At 35.2% G+C, this 23,548-nt stretch overlaps 1 protein-coding gene across 1 annotated transcript in view; it reads left to right on the top strand.

Moving 5' to 3' along the window:
• PRSS12 (serine protease 12) overlaps positions 1–23,548 on the top strand; it is a 69,075-nt gene that overhangs the window by 29,051 nt on the left and 16,476 nt on the right. Inside the window, exons 5-11 of the mRNA XM_067735203.1 lie at positions 1,581–1,759; positions 3,514–3,655; positions 6,901–7,097; positions 11,246–11,387; positions 17,706–17,911; positions 21,727–21,805; positions 22,528–22,650. Coding sequence (XP_067591304.1) covers positions 1,581–1,759; positions 3,514–3,655; positions 6,901–7,097; positions 11,246–11,387; positions 17,706–17,911; positions 21,727–21,805; positions 22,528–22,650 — 1,068 coding nt within the window. The remainder of the gene's footprint in view (positions 1–1,580; positions 1,760–3,513; positions 3,656–6,900; positions 7,098–11,245; positions 11,388–17,705; positions 17,912–21,726; positions 21,806–22,527; positions 22,651–23,548) is intronic.

Here is a 23,548-nt window from a genome sequence, read left to right on the forward strand (position 1 = left end):
AGTTTGGGATCAAATTTTATATTCTCTCATATTGGTCCCTGGTTTTCTTATAGCACCTAATCTTGGCTCAGTGAATTATACCCATTGAAATTTTCTTTAACAGATATTTTTCTTTCCTAGCATTTATCCCAGGGCAAAGATCCAAGGAGGTTGTTAATCTGCCTTTCTCCAAAGCTTTCCTATCTGGCTTCCCCATGACCTGCATTAGTCATCCTGTCTCCTCCTCCTCTGTTCTCCAACTTTCAGTGTTCTCTAAATCAGTTTCCATATTTGCTTTCATTAATCTCTTTCCTCTAGAGCAAGGGTCAACAAACTTTTTCTGTAAAGGGCCAGATATTGAGTATTTTAGACTTTCCAACTACTCAACTGAGCTTTTGTGTAGTGCAAAAGCAGCCACAGACAGTAAGTTGGGAATCAGTGTGCCTTTGTTCCGATAAAACCTTATTTCTGGACAGTAAAATTTGAATTACATATATAAAAATTATATTCTTGTTTTGGTTGTAAATTCTTAAGATAGTTATAATGTTATAAGAAAAGGACAACTTAAATAATGGGGAATAGATGCAGAATCATTGAAAAACAAACTGCAAGTATAAATGCTCTAGTCTAAAAATTAAAAGGCTAAAAGCGGCTGAAGATGCAATTTCTGAAGTCATTAACCATTTTGAGAGGCAATCGTGATCTTCATTTAAATCTGGGGTTCTAGAAGATGGTGTCACGTTGAATTGTGGGAGAAGTAAATTTAGTCAAATAAATTTGAGTGAAGAGATATTTGGCCATGAGTAACAGAGAACTGAAGATAACAGTGGCTTAAACAAGACAAGAGTTTACTTCTCTCTCAAGAGACCAGAGATAGCTCAAGGCTGGTATGGTGGTTCCACAGTCATCAGGGCCCCAGTCTCTTTCTTGCTTGCAGTTCTTTCATTCTCAGTGTGGCACCTTATGGACCAAGATAGCTTCTCAAGCTCTAGCCATCACCTCTAACAGTCAGCAGGAAGGAGGAAGTGGGACAAGGATACTTCCTGGAAGTGATACATGACACTTTTACCTAAATGTTATTGGTCAAAACATAGTCATATAAAATGAGTACAGAGCTTCAATTTGGGATGATTAAAAAGTTCTGGAGATGGATGCTAGTGATAGTTGCACAACAAGGTGAAGGTACTTAGTGCCACTGAACTGTACACCTAAAAATGGTTAAAATGGTAAATTTTATGTTATGCATATTTTAAAACAAACAAACAAACAAACAAACTTCACTGTAAGGAAGGGAGGGTGGGAAATGTGGTCTTTATTCTGGATAGCCATTATCCTCCTCAAACTCTGAGGTTCCATTACTAATGAAGAAAAGGGGAGTAAATATTGGAGAATAACTAGCAGTCTTGGAAAGATTTGTGATAGCTGAAAATATAAAGATCAACAAACAAGCAAACAAAAAAGAAATAGAGCACGTCATGTGTGACCTATGGAGTGAATTGATAAGGGAAATTATGAATTAATCATAATTTTACCTTTGCCAGGGGCAAAAGAAAAAAGTCAGACCAACCTTTGGTCTGACTTATGTTCTTATGTTTGTTCAGCGGCATTGCCAAAGCATGGAATCAGGCATATTTTGGGGAAGGATCTGGCCCAGTAATGTTGGATGAAGTACGCTGCACTGGGAACGAGCTTTCTATTGAGCAGTGTCCAAAGAGTTCCTGGGGAGAGCATAATTGTGGCCATAAAGAAGATGCTGGAGTGTCCTGTACCCCTCTAACAGGTAAGAGCTTCACCCCATTAATCTTAACCAACTCTTGCCCCCAGCACCATTTGGGCTTACCTTCCCTTCTCCTCAATTTAGCTGATATTACTAAATGAGCTTACAAATAAAGCCCCCAAATAAAACTTTAAAAAAAGGTAATACAAATGATACATTAAAATGCTATCTCATTCATAGATATTTCTGAATTTTTCAGTTGCAAGTTATACAGTCCTATAAAGCTAGGTGGGAAAATATGATCTTGTTGCAATATATAGTACCCAGTAGTCAAAATCAGTGTGCATTGATAAATTTCATGTGTTAGGTATTATAATTCTATATTTAGTCCATTCATACATTAACCTATCTGGATTCTAGGAATATGTTTGTAGCTGGTAAAACCATATTGATGGGATTGTTGATTAAAGCACACTATTAAAGAACCAAGTTACCTTTGCTGTGCTCAATATTCAGACTATTCCAAATCACAGCATGCTTGTCAAGATATGTCTTGTGTTGCAAGAAGGACATTTCTGAGTGCAAATGAGTGTATGTGTATGTACTTATATGTTTGGGGGGAAGAAGAGGGAAATGGAGAGGCAAGAGAAGTTGGGTCATCACAAATCTGTTGTTTCTATAGTAAAAAGAGCTTGAAGAAAAAAATTGGGGGCTTTAATCTTTCTTTAAAAAAATCAAATGAAACACTTCTTAGGGACTGTGAAATGCTGAAGTTCTACTTTTTTATTTACATAGTTCTATACACACTGTTGTTTTTAATTAGAATAACACATTTATACACAATAGAAATAGAAAATTTACACCAGATTGTAAGCCAGAGCACTTCATTCTCTTGACCCTCCATTTTTTCCTCTTTCAAATGAGGATAGTCTTGTAATGTTTCTGAGATGGTCAGATGAGATAATAGGTGTAACAGTGCCTTGCAGACGGTGAAGTTTTACATTTGTAAGTGATTCTGTTGCTAGGAGACCTTCATTTACTTTAAAAGATCCCAGAAAGTCATGAGAAGTATGACTTTTACCCAAGATTATTTATGTTTCATTTGGTGGGTGTGGTGTTTGGATTATTTTGGATGGAAATAGCTTTTTAATATACTTTTTTGGGAATAAATGTATTGTGTATCTGCTTAGAAGCTTTTTATGGAATTCTCTGGGAATTAATTATTCATTGAATTCACAAGGTTCAAATTCAGATTTGTATTATTGATAAAAGAACAAAGGGAAAACATGAACCCCAGTTTTGTAACTTACGAATGCCTAAGGAATAATAAATGCCTTGATATGATAGATCACTCTTTAACCAGAATAGCTTTTTCTGTCTCCATATTACAATATTTTTTCATTCACAGTTAAATTTTTGAACTATTTCCAAGTTACTATTTTTTTTAACTTTTAAATTTAAATGACTAATACTGCTCATACTTAAGGAGATTGAAGCTGTAGGAAATTTCCCAAATATGATTTAATCTGGAAAAATCTAAATAACTACTTTGGAGTTATATCAGAATACGTTTTTCTACTTAGAAATAGGAGTACAAATAAAAAGGAAAGACTATTTTGTTAGGACAGATATGTGTTATGGCTTTTACTCCAGAAACAATCCAGTGACCTCAGGTCATTGAGCACAGTTCTAATGGAAGTTTAACGAAAGGCCTAGAGAGAGATCTGAGTAGGGTGATATTTCTTGTGCAATTAAAATGTTGTTCTACCTTTTTTGATAATTATTTGATTAGTCTCTATGTCTCCTTCTTGTCACAGATGGGGTCATCAGACTTGCAGGTGGTAAGGGCAACCATGAGGGTCGCCTAGAGGTGTATTACAGGGGACAGTGGGGCACTGTCTGTGATGACGGCTGGACTGAGCTGAATACATATGTGGTTTGCCGACAGCTGGGATTTAAGTAAGATCCATTGACAGGCGGCAGCTAAATGCCAAGTTATATTTTTAAGAGTCTCATTTTGTAATCCTTACTTGTAATTTCTATAATACTAAAAATATATGTTCACAATCATTATCTACCTATCTATTCTACCTACCTTCCTACCTACCTTATCTACCTTCTCTATATGGAAATTCAACAACAAAAAAACCAATAACATTTTCTTTGATGATGAATAACCATATCTTGCTGTTTATCTCATTTGCCTTTCCTGCCACCACCCCTCTTCTTTTTGTTATAAATTTATTTATTTATTTGACTGCATTGGGTCTTCCTTGCTGCATGTGGGCTTTTCTCTAGTTGCAGCGAACGGGGGCTACTCTTTGTTGCGGGGCACGGGCTTCTCACTGCTGTGGCTTCTCTTGTTGCAGAGCATAGGCTCTAGGCACACAGGCTTCAGTAGTTGTGGCTCGCAGGCTTAGTTGCTCCACGGCATGTGGGATCTTCCTGGACCAGGACTCAAACCCGTGTCCCCTGTACTGGCAGGTGGATTCTTAACCACTGCGCCACCAGGGAAGTCCCACCCCTCTTCTTGAATAATGGAGCCATGGATGACTTTTAGGTCTCATTGTGTCTTTTCAAGTAAGACTGTATGCTTTGAATGCTCAGTTTTATTCTGATGCTTCACTACTATTGGACGTTGTTAGTACTGACATCACTGTATCTAAAATTGCAGAAAAGTCCAGTGTCAAATGCTTTGGTATTACATTATTTCCTTTCTCAGAATGTGATGATAATTATCACTTTTATTTGAGAAAAACAGCTTTCTTGTCATGAGATGACCTTTAGAACTCACCCTTGACCTCACTCTCTTAAAAACTGAGTATCACACTTTGGGCGATACATTTCATGTCACACACATAATGCATTCCAGAGTAAAGACTTAAGTTGGTTGAAGTAACTGCAAATGATGCCTTTGAGCTAATATCTGAATGAAACCCATGAATGCCCATTCTTTCTTGTTTTCCATATTTCTGTGTCATGCTTGAAGTAATTGTCTCATGCTTGAAAAAATGAGCAAAATTATTTCATTTCAGCTTGAGATAGAGCTAATTGAAAATATTTATTAAACCTTAAAAATATGTTTTCATTCAAGCTAGGTATGACCATGTTTAAACGTATATTTTTAAGTTTGTAAAAGTAATATAAAATTTTAGAGAAAGTTTGGAAAATAAAGAAAATAAAAATCTACCCCTTAAAAAAAAAAATACCCCTCATTTTTCCATCCTTACACCATCATTATTATAACTTGTGTGTATAACTTTATAACAGCTCTAGTAGTAGATATGTAATTTTTCTATTCATGTTTTTTACTTTTATATTATTACACAATCATAATTTTTAATAACATAATAACTATTGAATGTTCATACTATAATTTACTTAATATTTAGATTAGTTTAATTTTTCCTGTTATAAATAATGACATCTTGAAGATATAGATGCATGTTATTGACTAATATTTTGAATTTTCATGGGCAGTGCAGTTATTATTATATAATTGTCAGGTCAAGGAGTATGGCATGCCAGCCAAATAAATATTATTGTTTAATTAATAAGAATTACTCAAAAATATCATTTCATCTGAGCAAACCTCTGTTAGTCTGAGAACTGTATCCTGTTGTCACAAACTTAGAAAGATTCAAAAATACTATTATTTACTATTTTCATATTTTTCCTTATTAATTAAAACAATTGAGTGACTGATTTTTTTTCATATTTTATTTATTTTGTTTCACAAATACATTCAGTTTTTCTTGCATATACAGAGTATCAGAACTTAATGGTTTTAAAAATGTTCTCAATATTTGTTAAAAGTTCTAAATGTGTTAGAAGGTAGAATAAGCATGTGCTGCATTTACATTTTAGTTTATGGAGGAGTTTCTGAAAGAAAATAGTCTTTTGGAATGAGAAAGGGTGAACTCTGGGTTTCTTCATACAAATGAAATCCTAAAGTAAAGTGACCTCCTGCTGTCTGTTATATAGTTGATATGGACAGATGGTAATCACATTGATGCATTTTGTGGAAACATGGTATAAGTTGAAAGTGATAGCAATATGGGATTAGGGATAATTACTTTTCTATCTAAGACTTGATTAGTCAGCACAATAGAAGTCTTAGAATGACTCATTCAAAGTTGCATTGTTTTAATTTATTGAAATGTTTATCTTGTTAAATAAATTTAATAAATAAGTGCATGGTAAAACAATTAGGAAAATTCATGGGGAAACAATTAGGATAATTCATCTTTCAAACATAAAGATCTCTTCATATTCTTAGTACAGAAATAATAAAAACATTCAGTGGTGGAAGTGACTGACATAAAATTTATGAGTAAAAGTTTAATTATATAGACCGAGAACTGAAAGACACTTCAAATATCTTTTAGCCCAGGAATTTCTGGAGATTTGTTTGTATTCTACAGAACAAAAGAAAACAAAATTGAGGGGAGGATGAATGAAGGTAGAGACTGACTTAGTTACCAATTTTTAATTTTGCAGATCTTTCCTATTTCTATTAATACATTTAGGATTTTTTGTAGTGCAGTGTTACAAATAAAGTCAATTGAAACACAAATATATTTATAAACATCTTAAAAATCAGATTTATGTAACCTTATGAAAAGCTAAGAACATTGTCATTAATCTGATTTTGATGGGCTGAAATCCAAGTTTCATCATGGTTTGGAAATGGTGCTTGAGAAATCACTGAACTAATACACACTTTTTATTTTGGAAGAGAGGACACCAAAGAGGCCTAGAGAAGCTAATGAAATCAAATGAGCTTTGATGGCTCTTCAGAGGCTGATATAAGACACACATTCTTACTTTCTGGTCCACTGTGTTATTTCCATGGTCAGGAATTTGAGGTTTATCTCTGTCTGCATTCTCTGTGGTTGGTGGGTTAAATTGTAGACAAAACACAAGAATGGTTGGGAAAAAAGGATTAATTATCCACTAGTTAAGCAAACATTGTTGGTTAACTAGTGGATTAGTTAACCAACATTGTTAAGATGATCAAAATATGTGATGGAGATTTAGCAGATTTTTTACTGCTCTGAGAACCGAGTTCTCAAGATAGGAGAAAGAACAAATACGTACCCTCTGAAGTCATGCCACTTAATTAGGTTGTTTGTTTTATGTTTTATGGTTCCTTGAAACAAGAGACAAAAGTTCTATGCACACTGTTTATTTTATTGCCACAGATATGGCAAACAAGCCTCTGCAAACCACTTTGAAGAAAGCACAGGGCCCATATGGTTGGATGATGTCAACTGCTCAGGAAAGGAAACCAGTTTCCTTCAGTGTTCTCGGAGACCCTGGGAAAGGCATGACTGCAGCCATCGGGAAGATGTTGCTGTCTCCTGCTACCCTGGCAGGGATGGACACAGACTGTCTCTGGGTGAGGTCCTGCCACAGCTCTTGAGTATCCGTGTTTCAGTAGCCACTACACCTCTATCCACTGGTCTGGAATGTGAAGCATTTCTCATCTTTGTCTATTTTTCTTTTTTTTGTCTGTTTCCCCAAATGCTCTAATTTTTAGTAATTTGCATTCAGAGAAAAATAGTCTTTTGAGTCTTTCCACCAATGTTATAAATTTCTGCTCCTAATTTTTCTTTACCTGTAAGCCTAAATTTCTCATGTATCTGAAAGATGGATTAAAGAAGTCACGATGTCCATTCCACAACTGATTAGTCACCTATTCTGCTTCTCATTTACCTTGAATTCTAATGAACTATTTGAAAAAGGATTAAAAATAAATCAGAACAAAACAATAGGTCTCTTTCCCACCCTCCATGATTCATTTCTTCTTTAGTCCTGAGGCCTTGTCGATCATTGGTTACCAACCAGCCTTTGCTCTGTCCTAACCGAGATCTTTCAAGTTTCTCACTGGGCTCATAGGTGGATTCATTGGAGTAAATAGCCCACCTATCTTCCTAAGATACCCTGTTACTAAAAATCCATTAGTGTCCTTTATTACTCCCTAGTTCCAAATTTCTTCAGACTTACGGTCGGATAAAAGGTACCTAGCTCATCTAACAGTCTTAAATATTTGTAGATGAAGGTCCTTTTGTGAGCAGAGAGCAAATAACTATATATCCTTGACAGACTTAACATCCAACAAGGAGAGCAGAATAAATACGAATGAAAAATATAGAGGGACATATTTAAAAGACATGCCAGGACTCTACCATAGCTCTATTTGTATCTATACATGTATTTTTTGGTGCATAGATGTTAAAATAACCACAGGTGGTTCTTAAGTTTCACCTCAGGCTTGAATCAGCCCTTTTTGTATCCTCCTGTTTTGAGACTGTGAAGCTGGAATCTTCACCTTATAAAATAATGGAACGTGTTGAATCCCACAGTATTAACTGTTTTGTGTACTTAAGTTTGTCAAGGTACGTGGTTGATTCCTCATTGTACTCTATCCTGTGAGATCATAGTGACTCACTGCACTAATCTAGCATTACACCAGGTAGAAATACAGCCTTTTACCCCATCCCTTATGGGTCATATTTTCAATTTTGTTTCTTTTTGTTTGTTCTCTTCCCTTGCTCCTTTCTTCTTATAAAGGATTTATGATCCTCCCAGGATTATGTGATGAATCACTGCATGTGGTTGGGGGAGATAGAGCCTATTTGCTAGAACTGGATCCTCTTAGCCCCAGAGAGCGGGTATTTGGATCATGGAGTGATATGTTCAGGCACATTCCATCAGTGTTCCAGGTGATGAAACACATACAGTTAGGACATCTAATCCTTTCAGTTCCCCTAAAAATCTTTAATTTTCCGAGGGTGATAATTGTTAATAAAATATGGGATCATTATTATGAATTCTTTGGTCCTAATTTTGGTAATATATCTATTAACCATACATTTGTTCAAAGGATATTATATCTGAGCCAAATTATCCTTTTGGAATAGAATCAGATTACCATTTATTCATCCAAAGAGATCATTACTTTCCCACTTATCGAAAAGGACTGCATAACAGAAAGAGGAGATCATGGAATAGTGGTATAAACAACAGCATTTTAAAAACAATTGAGATTTTTTTACTTCCTTGGCACTGTGATAAGAGCTGTTAGACTATTACAGTTTTCAACTATTTGAAGGGTAACTTGTGGACCTTAACTTTAAATGTGAATGAAACTTTTCTCAAAATTAGTAGTAGTTCAATAGACACTTTCTAATTTTGGGTGTGTGGTAGATGGAATGCTCAAAAGCAATATTCTAGGTCAGTAAAAGTAATTTTAGTAAGAATGCAGTTAATGCCTATGTGAATTGGGGGAAATTTGTGGGATGGTCAATATGTAGATTTCTCATTTTAATACTGCTTTAATTCTAAAGTTTAGAGTATTAAATCTTAGCAGAGATTTCTTTCACAGTGAGAGTGTCTCTTACTCAAATAAAGTTTGACTTTTAATTTAATTATGCTAGATTTTATCTTTTTTCTAGGAAAAATATTATTTTCTTAAGATAATATATTAAATCAGTGTTACAGGAAAATTGAAATAAAGAAAATTCTACTGTGATCAGAGTTTGAGGTATATAATTAAAGATGCTGTATACCCACAGGACTGTTTAGTTTTCCCAAGCATTTTATATTTATTTAAGATTTTAGAAATAAAGCATGTATATTATTATTGCCATAACAGATAGAACTTAAGCGGTAGGGTGGTATTGATAGAATGGCTTCTGTCATTCAGTTTCCCTTCAGGCATTGAAAATCCAATGATTTTATAAAATGGATGGCTAAAATTAGGTTAAGAATACTGTACTATTATTTTTACAAAGTATGCAACTTAGGCTTTAAAAACACTTTATCATTTTTATTTTTATGGTATGTGAAAAGCTGCCCATAAAACAACTAGGGTGGAATGTGGAGGTCTAATTCCATGTACATATGATTTCTTAATTTTGTACCAAAGATCTAAAAAATGTAAAAATTGAAAAATTTAAGAATTTCATCTGTTTAAATTTTTTCATTGAGAATCACTTTTTGGCCTTGCTCCTCTTGCAGAGAATCCCCAAATTTCAGATACAATAATAAGAAATGTTAAGTTTCAAATACACTGTGTTTTGTGACACACCTAAAACACCAAGATTTTCAGCTAATGTAAGCAGTGCATAGAGTAGGCACTTCACAAACATTTGTTGATTTTGACTTTGCTATGTTGATTCTGCTGTGATGCCTGTTCCACGAAGTATGATCAGGTACAGAAATTAGAGAGCCAGCAACTCTGGGGGCAACAAAGAAGAATCAGACGAATCAAAGTAGGATGTGTCCATCTTGCAAACAGTATTTTCCTTCAGTTAACAAATGTTGTCTAGTGATTACATATGTTGGTTTAAACACATATAGAATGATACTCTGTTCATTAGCTGCTTACTTCACCTCCTTGGTTCTGCTAATTTCACTGTGTTTGATGGTATTCCCTAAATCCTTATCAGTCAATCTTAAGGGCTCGGAAGCTGGAGACACTTCTAGTAACTAGGTAATCTAAAGTATGTATATTACTGTAATCAAGTATCACATACGGGTGGCTTAAACAACAGATATTTATTGTCTCACACTTCTGGAATCTAGAAGTCCAAAACTGAGGTTGTCCACAGAGGTTGGTTCCTTCTGAGGGCAGGGAGGGAAAGATCTGTTCAAGACCTCTCTCCTTGGCTTACAGGTGGCCATTTTATCCTATGTGTCTTCACTCTGTCTTCCTTCTGTATATTTCTGTGCACAAATTGGATTAGAGCCGCCTCTAATGACTTCACAATTCAACCCCTGGCAGTATGCAAGCCATAGTGAGGGCTTTTGATTAAACAAGACCATATTTATTGGTGTTGATAGAGATGTGTGAAAGACTCTATAAACCACTTTATTTGCATAATTTAGATAAATCCCAATTTGCTAGAGGTCAGTTTCTCAACTTTTACATCTTAATAATTTTTATGATTTAAGCCCTTCCTTTGGAATCCATAGTAAATAGGAGGGCTGAGATAGAAATTGTCCTTGTGCTTGCCTTTTTTTTTCTCTTCCATCATTCAAGTTACTCATGCATGCAAAGGTATATCTGAAAATCCTTCCTAAAAATCCTAGCTTTGGAGTATAAATTTCTAGGTGTGTTCATGGATAAGTGAGTAGGTGTAGAACAAAAACAACTCCAAGTTAATGTCTTTTACTAACTAGAAGTTAGTGGTAATAAAATAATCCACGATTTTACAGTGATATATATTCATTTATTCAAGAAACAGCTATTACATGTACTCTATACACTGTAATGCCAAGCACCGCTCCAAGTGTTGGGAATACAAAGTTAGACAGGATCAGCGCTCTGACTTCAAGGCTACAGAAGATATTGCCAAAGTAGATACAGTTTTTTTAAAAAATTGGTATCTCTCCTCTCTGTCTCTGTCTCTCTCTCTCTCTCTCATTGCCCAGCTGATTTTTAGCTCCTTTTACAAACAAATAGTACTTTATAAAGTCTCTCATGCTTTAGTATCAGTTTGCTTGTTTTGGCTTTTCTAATACTTTTGAATCATGACTTAGGTTTTCCAATCAGACTGATGGATGGAGAAAATAAGAAAGAAGGACGAGTGGAGGTTTTTATAAATGGCCAGTGGGGAACAATTTGTGATGATGGGTGGACTGATAAGGATGCAACTGTGATCTGTCGACAGCTTGGCTACAAGTAAGGAAAACCTAACTCTATTTGGGATGTTCATCTGATGAAAATTTCTGATTTTTTTATCCTTGTTCTTGCCTAAAATTAACTTCTGTGATTCAATTGAAAATACTGGCAGCATGCTTATTTGATTCAGAATTATAAAGAAATACGAAGTAGAGTCTCTTTAAATTTTTCTATTTTCTCACAAGAAATATACATTATGTTACTTAAGAAACGTAGCTTTTATCTAGTAACAAATAGTCTAATAACTCTTGACTATTCATTCTACTGCTTCTGTCAGCCAAAGGTGTTAACCTTTTCTCTGTGATTTATGTCGTAACACAGTAGCCTTATGAGGGATTCTACTGTTACTGAAATTACAGTTGGTTCTTGTTATTTGCAGTAGTTACATTCTTTAAAGTCACTGTGAACATCAAGTTAGAAAATACTGAGCCATTGCTTCTAGAGCTGAGGTTGAACCAAGCCATGTTCTGCCTTCTTGTTTTAGCTCTCGTGCTTGCAAACAATTGCCCTTTTTGCAGTCTCCTAGTGCTTTTTTTTTTTCCATTTCTGTACCTTTTTGTTGATGATTTCCCTGTTTAAAATGGTCCCCAAGAATTTTGCTGAAGTGCTGTCTAACATTCTTGAATGAAGGAATGCTGTGATATGCCTTACAGAGAATATAAGTGTGTTAAATGGGCTTCATTCAGGCATGAGTTATAGCACGAAAAATGTGGCACTAAATGAGGTGAGAAAGGACACTTATTTCCAGTTTGAGAGCTGAACTAGAAAGGCAGTTTATCTCCTTGTGAGACCTCAGCTGGGCAACTCAAATTTTTTGAGACTTTACGCATGTCTGCAAATGACTGTGAAAGGGCTGATTGATTTTGGAGTTGCAAATATATGGAACACGTTACAGTTTAGAGGGTCATGAAATTTAAGCTAATATACATAATTTGCCTCGCTTATATTGGATTACTAATAGTGGTTTGGATTTTAAAATATATCCTTAATTACACATCTATGTGTATCCTAAATATTGATAAATTTAACTGGTTATTCCTATGCAGAATACATTTTTATTTTTAAAATTATTTCTATTTTGATAAAAGTTCAAGTGGTTTTTTTTTTTTCCCTGAAGTTTTAAGTCAGAGTTTGTTTTTGGTTACTCAGATACTACTTTAATTTACGGTTCAGTTTTGGACCTAGTTGCAATTCCAGTTGTCCTATGGTTAGTGGGTCCATTATTTGTAATATAGATTTTCAGTATTCAAAATTGGTGGTATGTGACATATTTTCAGCTTTCAAAATATGGGGTAATAGAGGAAGGGAGGAAGCATCTACATTAGATGCCTAGATGAATTCAGTCAACAATTTAAGTTTCCTTTGCTCACTACATTTCTAACATTTCGTTCTCCATTTGAAAAAAAAATGTATATATATATACACACATATATACATTATTGTTCTTACATTACATGCCCAGTGAATTTCCTTACCTAAAATCAGCCATTAAAGTATATACTGCTTGAGACTGGTTTTTTGGCTTACTTTTATTTTTTTGGTAGAGGTGATCCAAGAAACCTAGTGTTACCTTTGGAAATATGAAGGAAAATATGAAAGAAAAGGTCAAATTTGATCCTTGAATTGTGTGTCTAAGTCATGTTTAAGGAGAAAAAAATTTGTAAGAATATTCATCAATGCATTTTCACTTTGATTTCTTTCTAAATTTTTCATTGCTTTTTACTTATCATTTAGTCCATTTTACATTCAACTCAAATGGTGAATTTAGGTAAGAACAATCTAGATTAAGTGAACAAAGTTTGTAGCAATTTTCAATACTATTTCTGTAACAATTATCAAGAAAAGCATTAAAGGAAGATCATACTTCATAACTATTTTTAAAATAAAACCTCTTAACACATAATTCAGTAATTTAATGTAACTGTGACAAATTGGATAGACATCTAGTGCACAAGCTACAATTTGCCATCAAATAGTATTTAAAAGAAAATCGTTTCGATATTTGATCAATCTAAATACACTTGAACATTTTATAATTTTCCACCAAGGGGAGATGGAATTTCATATAAGAACATATATATAATTGTAAATAGGTATGTGATTAGAACAGGGTTTTTTTTCCCCATGTTACTTCGAATTAATAAAAGTCTTTAATAAAGCAATTTATTTGTAGAAATCAACCCAGAAAACTTTGAAACTGTCAAAAGGCTTGAGTCTTATTAATAAGAATTCCAGAGAACTGTCCCCCAGCCAGCTATATCACACTTGAGGATTAGTCCTTGGAAACACTGAGAATCAAAGTCGCATTAGAAAGCTTTTTCATAATGGGAGAAACAGAAATGAAGTAATAAAAACCAGGAACATGAATGGTAACTAACATAGATATGCTTAGAGTGAACAGAAAGTAAAAGGCACTCTTTAATGATGTATTACATAATGTCTGACAAAGTCTAGCATATGAGCACATTGTTTTTAGAGGGTTGAGAGAGAATGTGTTGCTATCAGTTAGCCTCGTTAAGAAAGACTAAATAGCCATGATGGAAATTCCATTCTATCTGAACTTTGTGTGAATCCATTAGCATGTATTTCAATATGACATTGTTTTTGAACTGTGTATTTATTAGAGTAGTATCCCTTAAAAGAATTTAAAAAATGATGTACCCCTATTGTCTTAGTAGAGACCTAAAGTTAAGTATATCTAATTTTTATCTTACATTTAAATAGCTGCAAAGGATTTAATTTCTGGCATATTTGTATATGACATTTAAAAATAGAACAGTTACTTCACTCTTAATTATATCCAATAAAATATAAATATAGTGCTCTGATACTCTGTCATTCATTTAAAAAATACATGAGCAAGCTCTTTTTTGACCTTCACAAATTTTACATAGTTCCTTTTTCTCCTTGAAATTGTGGTTTAAATTTTCTTTCCCCACAGAATCCTAATGTCCTGTTTTTAAAAATGTGTGTGTATGTGTGTGTGTGTGTACACACATGGAGAGAGCGAGAAAGAGAGAAATTAAATTCTTCTAACAAGTTCCTCTCAGAATTTTATGATTTCTAGTACACAACTAATTAAAAACAACAACAAAAAATAAAATTTGATAAATAAGTATTAAACATAGGAAAGAAAAGTTGACCAAAGCTTCCATTTCCTAGACTGAGGGGTTGGGTTTTTGGTCCTTGGATAAAATTTATTTTGACTTGTTCTTTTGGCCACTTTAGAGTCTTTTAAATCTTGGAGCAACGCACTGTGATTGGATTTGGGATGAGTGAAAGATATACCTTTGTTTTGCGCAGTGGGAAAAGGGAAATTTTGAAAGAGAAGTTGACCGTGACTTTAGCAAGACCAGTTTTAGGAGAGAATACACGTGGGTTTTGATGATCTGCATATCAGTTCCCATAAAGTCCTTATATCCCTTGGAAAGTCATCACCTACTCCCAGGAGCACTTGATACTCAGTTTAAAGACTAATGTATTAGAGCCTATTGTCTCATTGGAATTCTTAGCTATGAATTACTGCATGCTTGTAGTCCAGTGAGAAGTCTCTGTAGGTGACACAGTCCTTAATTATTTTTTAAAAAGTCAAAAAAAATTTATTAGATTTCACTATATCATTGAAAATGTCTTTAATTATGTACTTTCATTAGTTAAAATGTTCTCTAATTCTACTTGTTGATATATCTAAAATGGTGCATTCTCTTTAGTTTGTGCATTGATTGGTAAATTACTAAGGAATCATCCTTTTGTTTTATTTAATGAGTCTAATTTTATTTTCTACATGTTTACTTCCATCTGTCATCTACTTTTATGCTATTTATCATGCTTTATTTTGTGTTCTTTGTGTAATCTTCGGTTTTCTGATTTGCAAACAATCCAATTTTCTTTCTTTCCTTTCTCTAGTTGTCTGGAATTTCAGCATTCTTGTTGTTTTACTAGAAATTTGAAAAAAATTTTAGCAAACATACTGGCATATTTTCTTACCAATTTCAAAAATTATTTGTAACTTCCCCTTCCTGAAATACATCAAGAGATTTAGCATACTGTTATTTACCTTCTATCTCTACTCATCCTCACACCCAAAACTGATGGGAATCATCTGGGATATTAGTTTCAGGATGCTATTAGTTTTTAACTTTCTTCAAAGTATACCTATTTGAATTTTAAGTTGCTCTACATTACGCATGCACATATCAGCAATTATTTCCATTTTTTAAAAAGATTAATAAAATAATTCCTGACAATTCTGATTAAGAAGGAGAGAATACAAGTAAACATTAGAGAAAAGAAAAGGAATATAAGCACAGATACACAGAGGGTTAAAAATTGTAAAATACTATGAACTACTTTTAGCTAATGAATTTGCAAATCTAGATGAAATGAACAATTATCTAGGAAACTGTACATTTTCAACAAAAATATAATTATCAAAATTGATACAAAAGTTTTTTTTTTCACCAACACTCTTTATTGTCCACCTCTTTGACAATGGCTATCCTAGGAGGCGTGAGTGGTGTCTCACTGTGGTTTTGATTTGCATTTCCGTGATAATCAGTGATGCTGAGCATCTTGTCATGTGCTTGTTGGACATGAGTATATCTTCTTTGAAGAAATGTCGATTCAGATTCAAAAAAGAGTAACTTTAGAGTTACCTGTTTGATCTTCCATGACTGTAAGCATTTTTAATGGGTTAAATCTTATTTTTATTTGCAATTTATGTCAGAGTAGCAGTTACCAATACAGAAGAAATGGTGGGGTATATTTTTGAAATGAGCGTACTGCCAACTGCAAGCATGTGAGGCCAGGTATCATTGATGAAAGAGGATTATTCAAGCAAATTCCTCAGATAATTCATATCAGTAAACTACTTTGCCTGAGTTCCTTGCATAACTATAAGGAAAGTATAATAACCTTATCTTAATTAAGTAGAATATTTTAATGTTAGAAATCTGGTTCATATTGTCATTTTTAATAAGATAGTTTCCTTTGATTTAAAACCTGTCTTTTGCCTGTTTTTCTATTAGGTTGTTGGTTTTTTATTCTATAAATGAAATTTGAGAGTTATTTGTATATTGTATGCTATGTCCCTCTATCAGAGAATGCATCCACCAACGTATATATATATGTATCCGTCAACTTTAAAACTTATCTTTTCACTTTCCTGTGGGTGTTTTTTAGTAAAGTGGCATTCTTAATTTAATTTTTGTTGAATTTATCAATCTTTTAACTTAAGGTATACATCTGTATCTTGTTTAATAAGTCTTTCCCTAACTTGAGGTTATAAGGATAATTTTCCTATAATTCAAACTTTAAAACTTTTCCGTTCTTATGTCACTAATTTAGCAGGAGCTGAGTTTTGAATATGGTGTTAGTTTGAAATATTTCACTAAAAAGATTTTGTATTTGGATATTTAAAAAGAAGTAATATATTATTTAAAAAAACAGAAACCAAAGAAAAGTGATATACCAAATTAAGTCTGCCTTCTATTCATGATTCCTGGTGTTCTCTTTCTCAGTTAAAAATTGTGCTTTTGTACTTCTAAAGTAGGCTTTAAAAATTCTTAGCTCCCTAGGTAATTATTTAATTCTCGTAATTTTCTTGGAAATACTGTACCCATTTCTTTTTTATTAATTTTTATTTATTTTTGGCTGCATTGGGTCTTCATTGCTGCGTGCGGGCTTTCTCTAGTTGCAGTGAGCGGGGTCTACTCTTCGTTGCGGTGCGCGGGCTTCTCGTTGCAGTGGCTTCTCTTGTGGAGCATAGGCTGTAGGTGTGCAGGCTTCAGTAGTTGTGGCACGCAGGCTCAGGAGTTGCAGCTTGCAGGCTCTAGAGCACAGGCTCAGTAATTGTGGCACACAGGCTTAGTTGCTCTGCGGCATGTGGGATCTTCCCAGACCAGGGCTCAAACCTGTGTCTCCTGCATTGGCAGGCGGATTCTTAAGCACTGCACCACCAGGGAAGTCTTACTATACCAACTTTAAGAGAGTATTATGCTCTGGAAGGGAGTAGAAAATTTTGAGGTGATTTTTTTTCCTGATTAAACTAGAGTTTAAGACTACCATAAATTTTTGACATGCCATTAAATGTGACTTTCTTAGTAGGAGCTAAGATGTAATCAAGAAGTTCTGAGATATGAAAACAAAGAATGTATAGTTATTACACGCTCAAGCTTTTTTTTTTTTTTTGACAGAGTCATGAAATAAGTGTTTTAATGTATGAGTTAAGAAATATAATTGAATGAGGGTATATGTTGTGATTTATTCAATTGTATGTTTGACTGATTCTCCACATCCTCAAGAATGCTCTGTTTCCAGGGGTCCTGCCAGAGCAAGAACCATGGCTTATTTTGGGGAAGGAAAAGGACCCATCCACGTGGATAATGTGAAGTGCACAGGAAATGAGAGGTCCCTGGCTGACTGTATCAAACAAGATATTGGAAGACACAACTGCCGCCATGGTGAAGATGCAGGAGTTATTTGTGATTATTTTGACAAGAAAGCATCAGGTAACAGTAATAAAGGTACGTAACCTTCTGGGGCCTATACAAGTCAAAGAATACAAAGCCACACTTCATTATTCTGAGCAGTACTTTGATAATGAAACTCCCCTCCATAAGAATATACTCAATCCCTTGTTCCTTCTGCTTGTATTTAGAGGCAGTGGTTCTTGACAAACTTTACTGGATGGGACTCACAAGGGAGAGCAGGGTTCAGGGGCAGGAGTGGATTTACAGGATTTTGTAATCTCTGAGATTGTCCCGTTTTGACATTCTTAGCCATTTCTAACCGTTCCTTCTCTGGATGTAATAAAACTATCAAACCTGCTGGTATTCTTGAAGATTCAGAATTTATATTTGCTTCATAAAAAGAAGAAATGAAAATTTAAAGATGAATCAGAGAAGGGCACTTCTTCCACTCTTATTAATATCTTAAACAGCAAGGATAATTTTTAAAATTAATTGCAAAAAGAAAATTATCTTTTGTAGATTCTACTCTTTGAAATTTAAAAATGTAAGGGGGGACTTCCCTCATGGCGCTGTGGATGGGACTCCGTGCTCCCAATGTGGGGGGCCCGGGTTCGATCCCTGGTCAGTGAACTAGATTCCACATGCATGCTGCAACTAAGAGTTCGCATGCCGCAAATAAGGAGCCCGCGAACTGCAGCTGAGGAGCCTGCCTGCTGCAATTAGGGAGCCCGTGAGCTGCAACTAAGGAGACCGCCTGCCGCAGCTAAGACACAGCACAACCAAATAAATAAATAAAATTTAAATAAAAATAAAAATGTAAGGAAAATAGAAGTAATCTTCTAGTATAATACAGTAATGGATGTGTCATACATATATGAATAGAAGAGTTCTTAAAAGCTCTGAGTTTAATTTTTATGAAACAAATACAACTTTAAATGAATAAGGGGGAAAACTAGCTCTTTTGGAGAAAACTATGGTTATGTTTTATGAAAAGAACAGTCATTTATTTATGTGGATTAAGAATCCATGGTTTGATACTTAAGATTTTCTTAAAATCAAGTGCATCTAGGGCTTCCCTGGTGGCACAGTGGTTGAGAATCTGCCAGCTAATGCAGGGGACACGGGTTCGAGCCCTGGTCTGGGAAGATCCCACATGCTGTGGAGCACCTGGGCCCGTGAGCCACAATTACTGAGCCTGCGTGTCTGGAGCCTGTGCTCCGCAACAAGAGAGGCCGCGATAGTGAGAGGCCCGCGCACCACGATGAAGAGTGGCCCCCGCTTGCCACAACTAGAGAAAGCCCTCGCACAGAAACGAAGACCCAACACAGCCATACATAAATTAATTAATTAATTAAAAAAAAAATCAAGTGCACCTGTATCTGAGCATTCTCTTTTTCTAACATCTTTTAATAACCATTAAAGACAATGCAATAAATAAATTGGATGTTGTTAATATGATTCTTCACTATCTGAGGGTCTTTTGAGTCTGGAGAAGAATATTTATAACACTTTGTGCTTTGTTTTATATATATATAATATATATACACACATATATATTACATGACATAAATATGATTTGGTAAGCCAATTTTTCCTAAGTATTGACTATAATTTAATGTATTAAATTCCCTCCAATAATTTAAACTACAGTTACAAAGTGAACATAATTAATTCTTTGGATTATGGAAAATTTCTTAAGCAGCAGAAAAGCATAAAAATTCAGTAATTGTAAAATGTTCTACCATATTTCTATGTAAACCTATTTTAAAATATGAAATACCATATTTATTTCTTCATTATTAATACATTTGTTTTAATGCCTTCCAAAGGTGCAGCACTGCTTATTTTGATACCTTTCCATGGTCTTAATGCTACCATATCTGAAATTAAAAAATTTCATCTTAGGGCTTCCCTGGTGGCACAGTGGTTGAGAGTCCGCCTGCTGATGCAGGGGACACGGGTTCGTGCCCCGGTCCGGGAAGATCCCACATGCCGCGGAGCGGCTGGGTCTGTGAGCCATGGCCGCTGAGCCTGCGCGTCCAGAGCCTGTGCTCCACAGCGGGAGAGGCCACAACAGTGAGAGGCCCCCGTAACGCAAAAAAAAAAAAAAAAAAAAAAAAAAAAAATTTCATCTTAGACCAGCTGGATTACTGAATCTGGTTTATTATTAACCTGTTGACTTTGTGTGGAGGCTCAAGACCCAATAATTTCTATAAGGTGATTCAAACCCAAGCCAGTGGTTATTGGTCATCTGATGGGATCCTTTTATAAATGAATTTCATTTTACTTTATAATTTTTTTATAATAATGGGTTTTATGGCTTTAAATAGATTTTGCTTTCTTGCAATCTTCTTCTTTACTCCAGAATGATGTAAACTTCCAGTTCTGCTTGCTCAGTGTTACATCATTCCTTGTCATGGCATTATATACATTGACCTGACTTGGAACATTACTGGAAACTTCTGTTTTTCTGGTTCTTATAATTTGCAGTGTCATGTAGAGACTCATAACCTAAGAGATGAGGATTAAGGTTTGACAGCACGTCTCTGAGATCCTTTGACAAATTAATGATCTTGGTACACATTGTTGAACCTCTCTCTCCATGAAGAAATAACTAGTGCTGATTCCATATTGGGCTCCCTTCTACCTGGTTATTATGGGAGAACATTAGTGCTGACTAGACTTTCATGGTCTTGGCACAATTCCTACCCTTCTCTTCTTAAACAGATAGAAAAACGGTATATATCTATACTCTATACACGTGTACTTAACCAAAGAAACAGCGTATCCCCATATAGATTCTCCTACTTTCTAAAATTATTTTTAAAGCTAGTCATAGTTTATTTACTCTTCTTTTATACACCACCTTTTCATATACTTTTAGTTTAACTCTTCTTTTTTTATGCTTTTGACAGAATTCTGTTATCTTGAGAAGTTTGACTATATATATCCTTAAATACAATTTGCCACTTAAATTGGCTTAGTAAATCCTTTCCATATATTAACATGCTATATGAGTAAATGTAAATTTATGTCAGAATTTCATCCTGGGAATGTGCTTTGCTCCTATGAGTTACATTTGTGTATGTGGCTTGGAAGAGCATTGTCTGTGAAAATCAAATAATTCAGAGCATTGTTGCCTTTTGTAGTTTTCTTGTTTAATATTTCTGAACTCCCGAACAATCTCTATAATCAGCAGAGGAAGAGATGTGGGTACCACAAGGATGATGTACTAGACAGGGCCAAATCATTCAGCAGCCTGTGAAACCTCTACAGAGCTGATTGTAGGAAACCTCATAAAGTTCCTTGTCTACTTGTGAAATTATTGTTGCCTTGGTTAAATGAGAAAACAACTTTTAATTTTTATTATAAGATAGGACTTCCCTGGTTGCACAGTGGTTAAGAATCCACCTGCCAATGCAGGGGACACAGGTTCGATCCCTGGTCTGGGAAGATCCCACATGCTGCGGAGCAACTAAGCCCATGTGCCACAACTACTGAGCCCACGAGCCACAACTACTGAAGCCCACGTGCCTAGAGCCCATGCGCCGCAGCAAGAGAAGCCACCGCAATGAGAAGCCTGCACACTGCAACGATAGCCCTTGCTCGCCGCAACTACAGAAAGCCCATGTGCAGCAGTGAAGACCCAATGCAGCCAAAAATAAATAATATATATAAATAAAATAAATTTTTTAAAAAGTTTAATTTTTATTGTAAGAAAAATAGCCTATAATTTGAAGAGAAAAAGCACTTTAAAATAGAGGAAGCATCAGGGGAATGTGTCACTAAGCATCAGGAATGTGTCACTTGTGTCTTTACCCCACTATCAGCAATATGATAGTTTAATTAAAAACCTCTTTCTGCTTCAGAGTCTCTCTTATCTGTTTGTGGTTTGAGATTACTGCACCGTCGGCAGAAGCGGATCATTGGTGGGAAAAATTCTTTAAGGTAAAACGTTCTTCAAATACAGATTACACTGATAATTTCACTGTCCTTTGACTTATATTTACTTTATATAGACCATGTTCTTCAAATCACTATCCCCTGATTTATGAGATAGATGGGTTGCTGAAAAGTTATGTGGCAGAAACAAACTAATTTAACAGGAAATCTGAAAAAAATGTATAACTACAAATTCATTTAATTTAGAATATATTTGTTTTGGACTTGACTCATTTTAATATAATTTTTTTATTTGTTGAATTTACTAGTGAAAAACCAGTGCTTTGCTTATTAAATACTTCTTCCAGGGAACTCCCTGGCGGTCCAGTTGTTAGGACTCGGTGCTTTCTCTGCCGTGGCCTGGGTTCAATCCCTGGTCGGGGAACTAAGATCCCACAAGACAAAACAAAAAAAAAACTTCTTCAGGCTGCTTAGGTGAGGGAGAAAATATGCTTCAAATCATGAAATATAAAGAAGACACAGATTGTTTCCAAAAACGTCAGAATTTGGTGGGATGCATACACATGCTATAGGCAAGTCTTCAGGGTGGTCTGCTCAAAGTTGTAGGAATATTCATTCTCAAAGGAGGAAGGGAGTCTACATCCTAGAGTCCCCTTTTTACTTCTTTCCTCCCACCTGCAAGCCTTCTAAGTCCTTGTTTTGCTGGATGACTGTCCTTGCTTTTCGGCCTTTTATGGGTATTGATGAGTGGCTTACTTTCTTCTTAGGGGTGGTTGGCCTTGGCAAGTGTCCCTCCGGCTCAAGTCATCCCATGGAGATGGCAGACTCCTTTGTGGGGCCACACTCCTGAGTAGCTGCTGGGTCCTTACAGCAGCACACTGCTTCAAGAGGTATGTGTCCACCTTTCCAAACAACTCGGTTTGGCTCTTATTTGCCAGTTCTTCCAATCCCTTCCTGCTCTACAACGTGATAGAAACTTGGGGTGTCAGAGCCAGGCTGTAGGCCTTCCTTGTCTCTACCAGCGGCACTGTGGAAGTGAGGGGGTAACATCAGGAGCGAACAGAGCTCTCAGGAAGCTACTTGCTACCTGGTGTTAAAGCAAACTTTAGAGTTAAGGAGAAGACAAGATCGGTTTTTGAAGGGGAGGCAGCTGTGTTTGTGCTTCCCCCAAGAACATATCTGAGGATGAAATCATATCCCCATATCGCTAGAAGAGACCTCAGATTATTTGATTATGAATGGTAAGGAATAGGGAGTCCAGGTTTAGTGTTTTGATTTGAATTTTAGAACTTTGGGTCTTCTTGGTGTTCTGTGTCTTTTAGATTTCTCTATTTGTACCTGTCAGGTTGCATCCTGATTATTTCCGTTTGTCCCAGGCATTTTATCAGCCCAATCTGAAGTTTTCCCAGTTCAGAGGGGAAGATATGCAGAGAGATACAGTGTGCCAGAGTCACACTGCTTATGGTGACAGCACCTGCACTAGAACCTAGTGGTCCTTTCTCCTTGTCCTGTGCTCTTTTGTGGGCCCTGGCTAATGGCCATTTCCTCAGCATAAATTTTAGTATTTAAAAATGTATACCATTGCTTAGCAAATATTGATAGTTATTGAATCAAGGTGATGAGTACAAGGGGTTTCACTATTCTGTGTACTTAAAAATACTCGTAAAATGTTTTAAGTAAAACATGTACCATAGTGTTGAAAAATTGTTACAACCAAAAATTTGTTTTGCATTTTATCATATGTGAAAATATATGGCTTCATTGTGTATTTACAATCCATCCATGTAG

This window comes from Pseudorca crassidens, chromosome 4 (assembly GCF_039906515.1).
Source record: "Pseudorca crassidens isolate mPseCra1 chromosome 4, mPseCra1.hap1, whole genome shotgun sequence".
In the NCBI taxonomy this organism is placed as follows: domain Eukaryota; kingdom Metazoa; phylum Chordata; class Mammalia; order Artiodactyla; family Delphinidae; genus Pseudorca; species Pseudorca crassidens.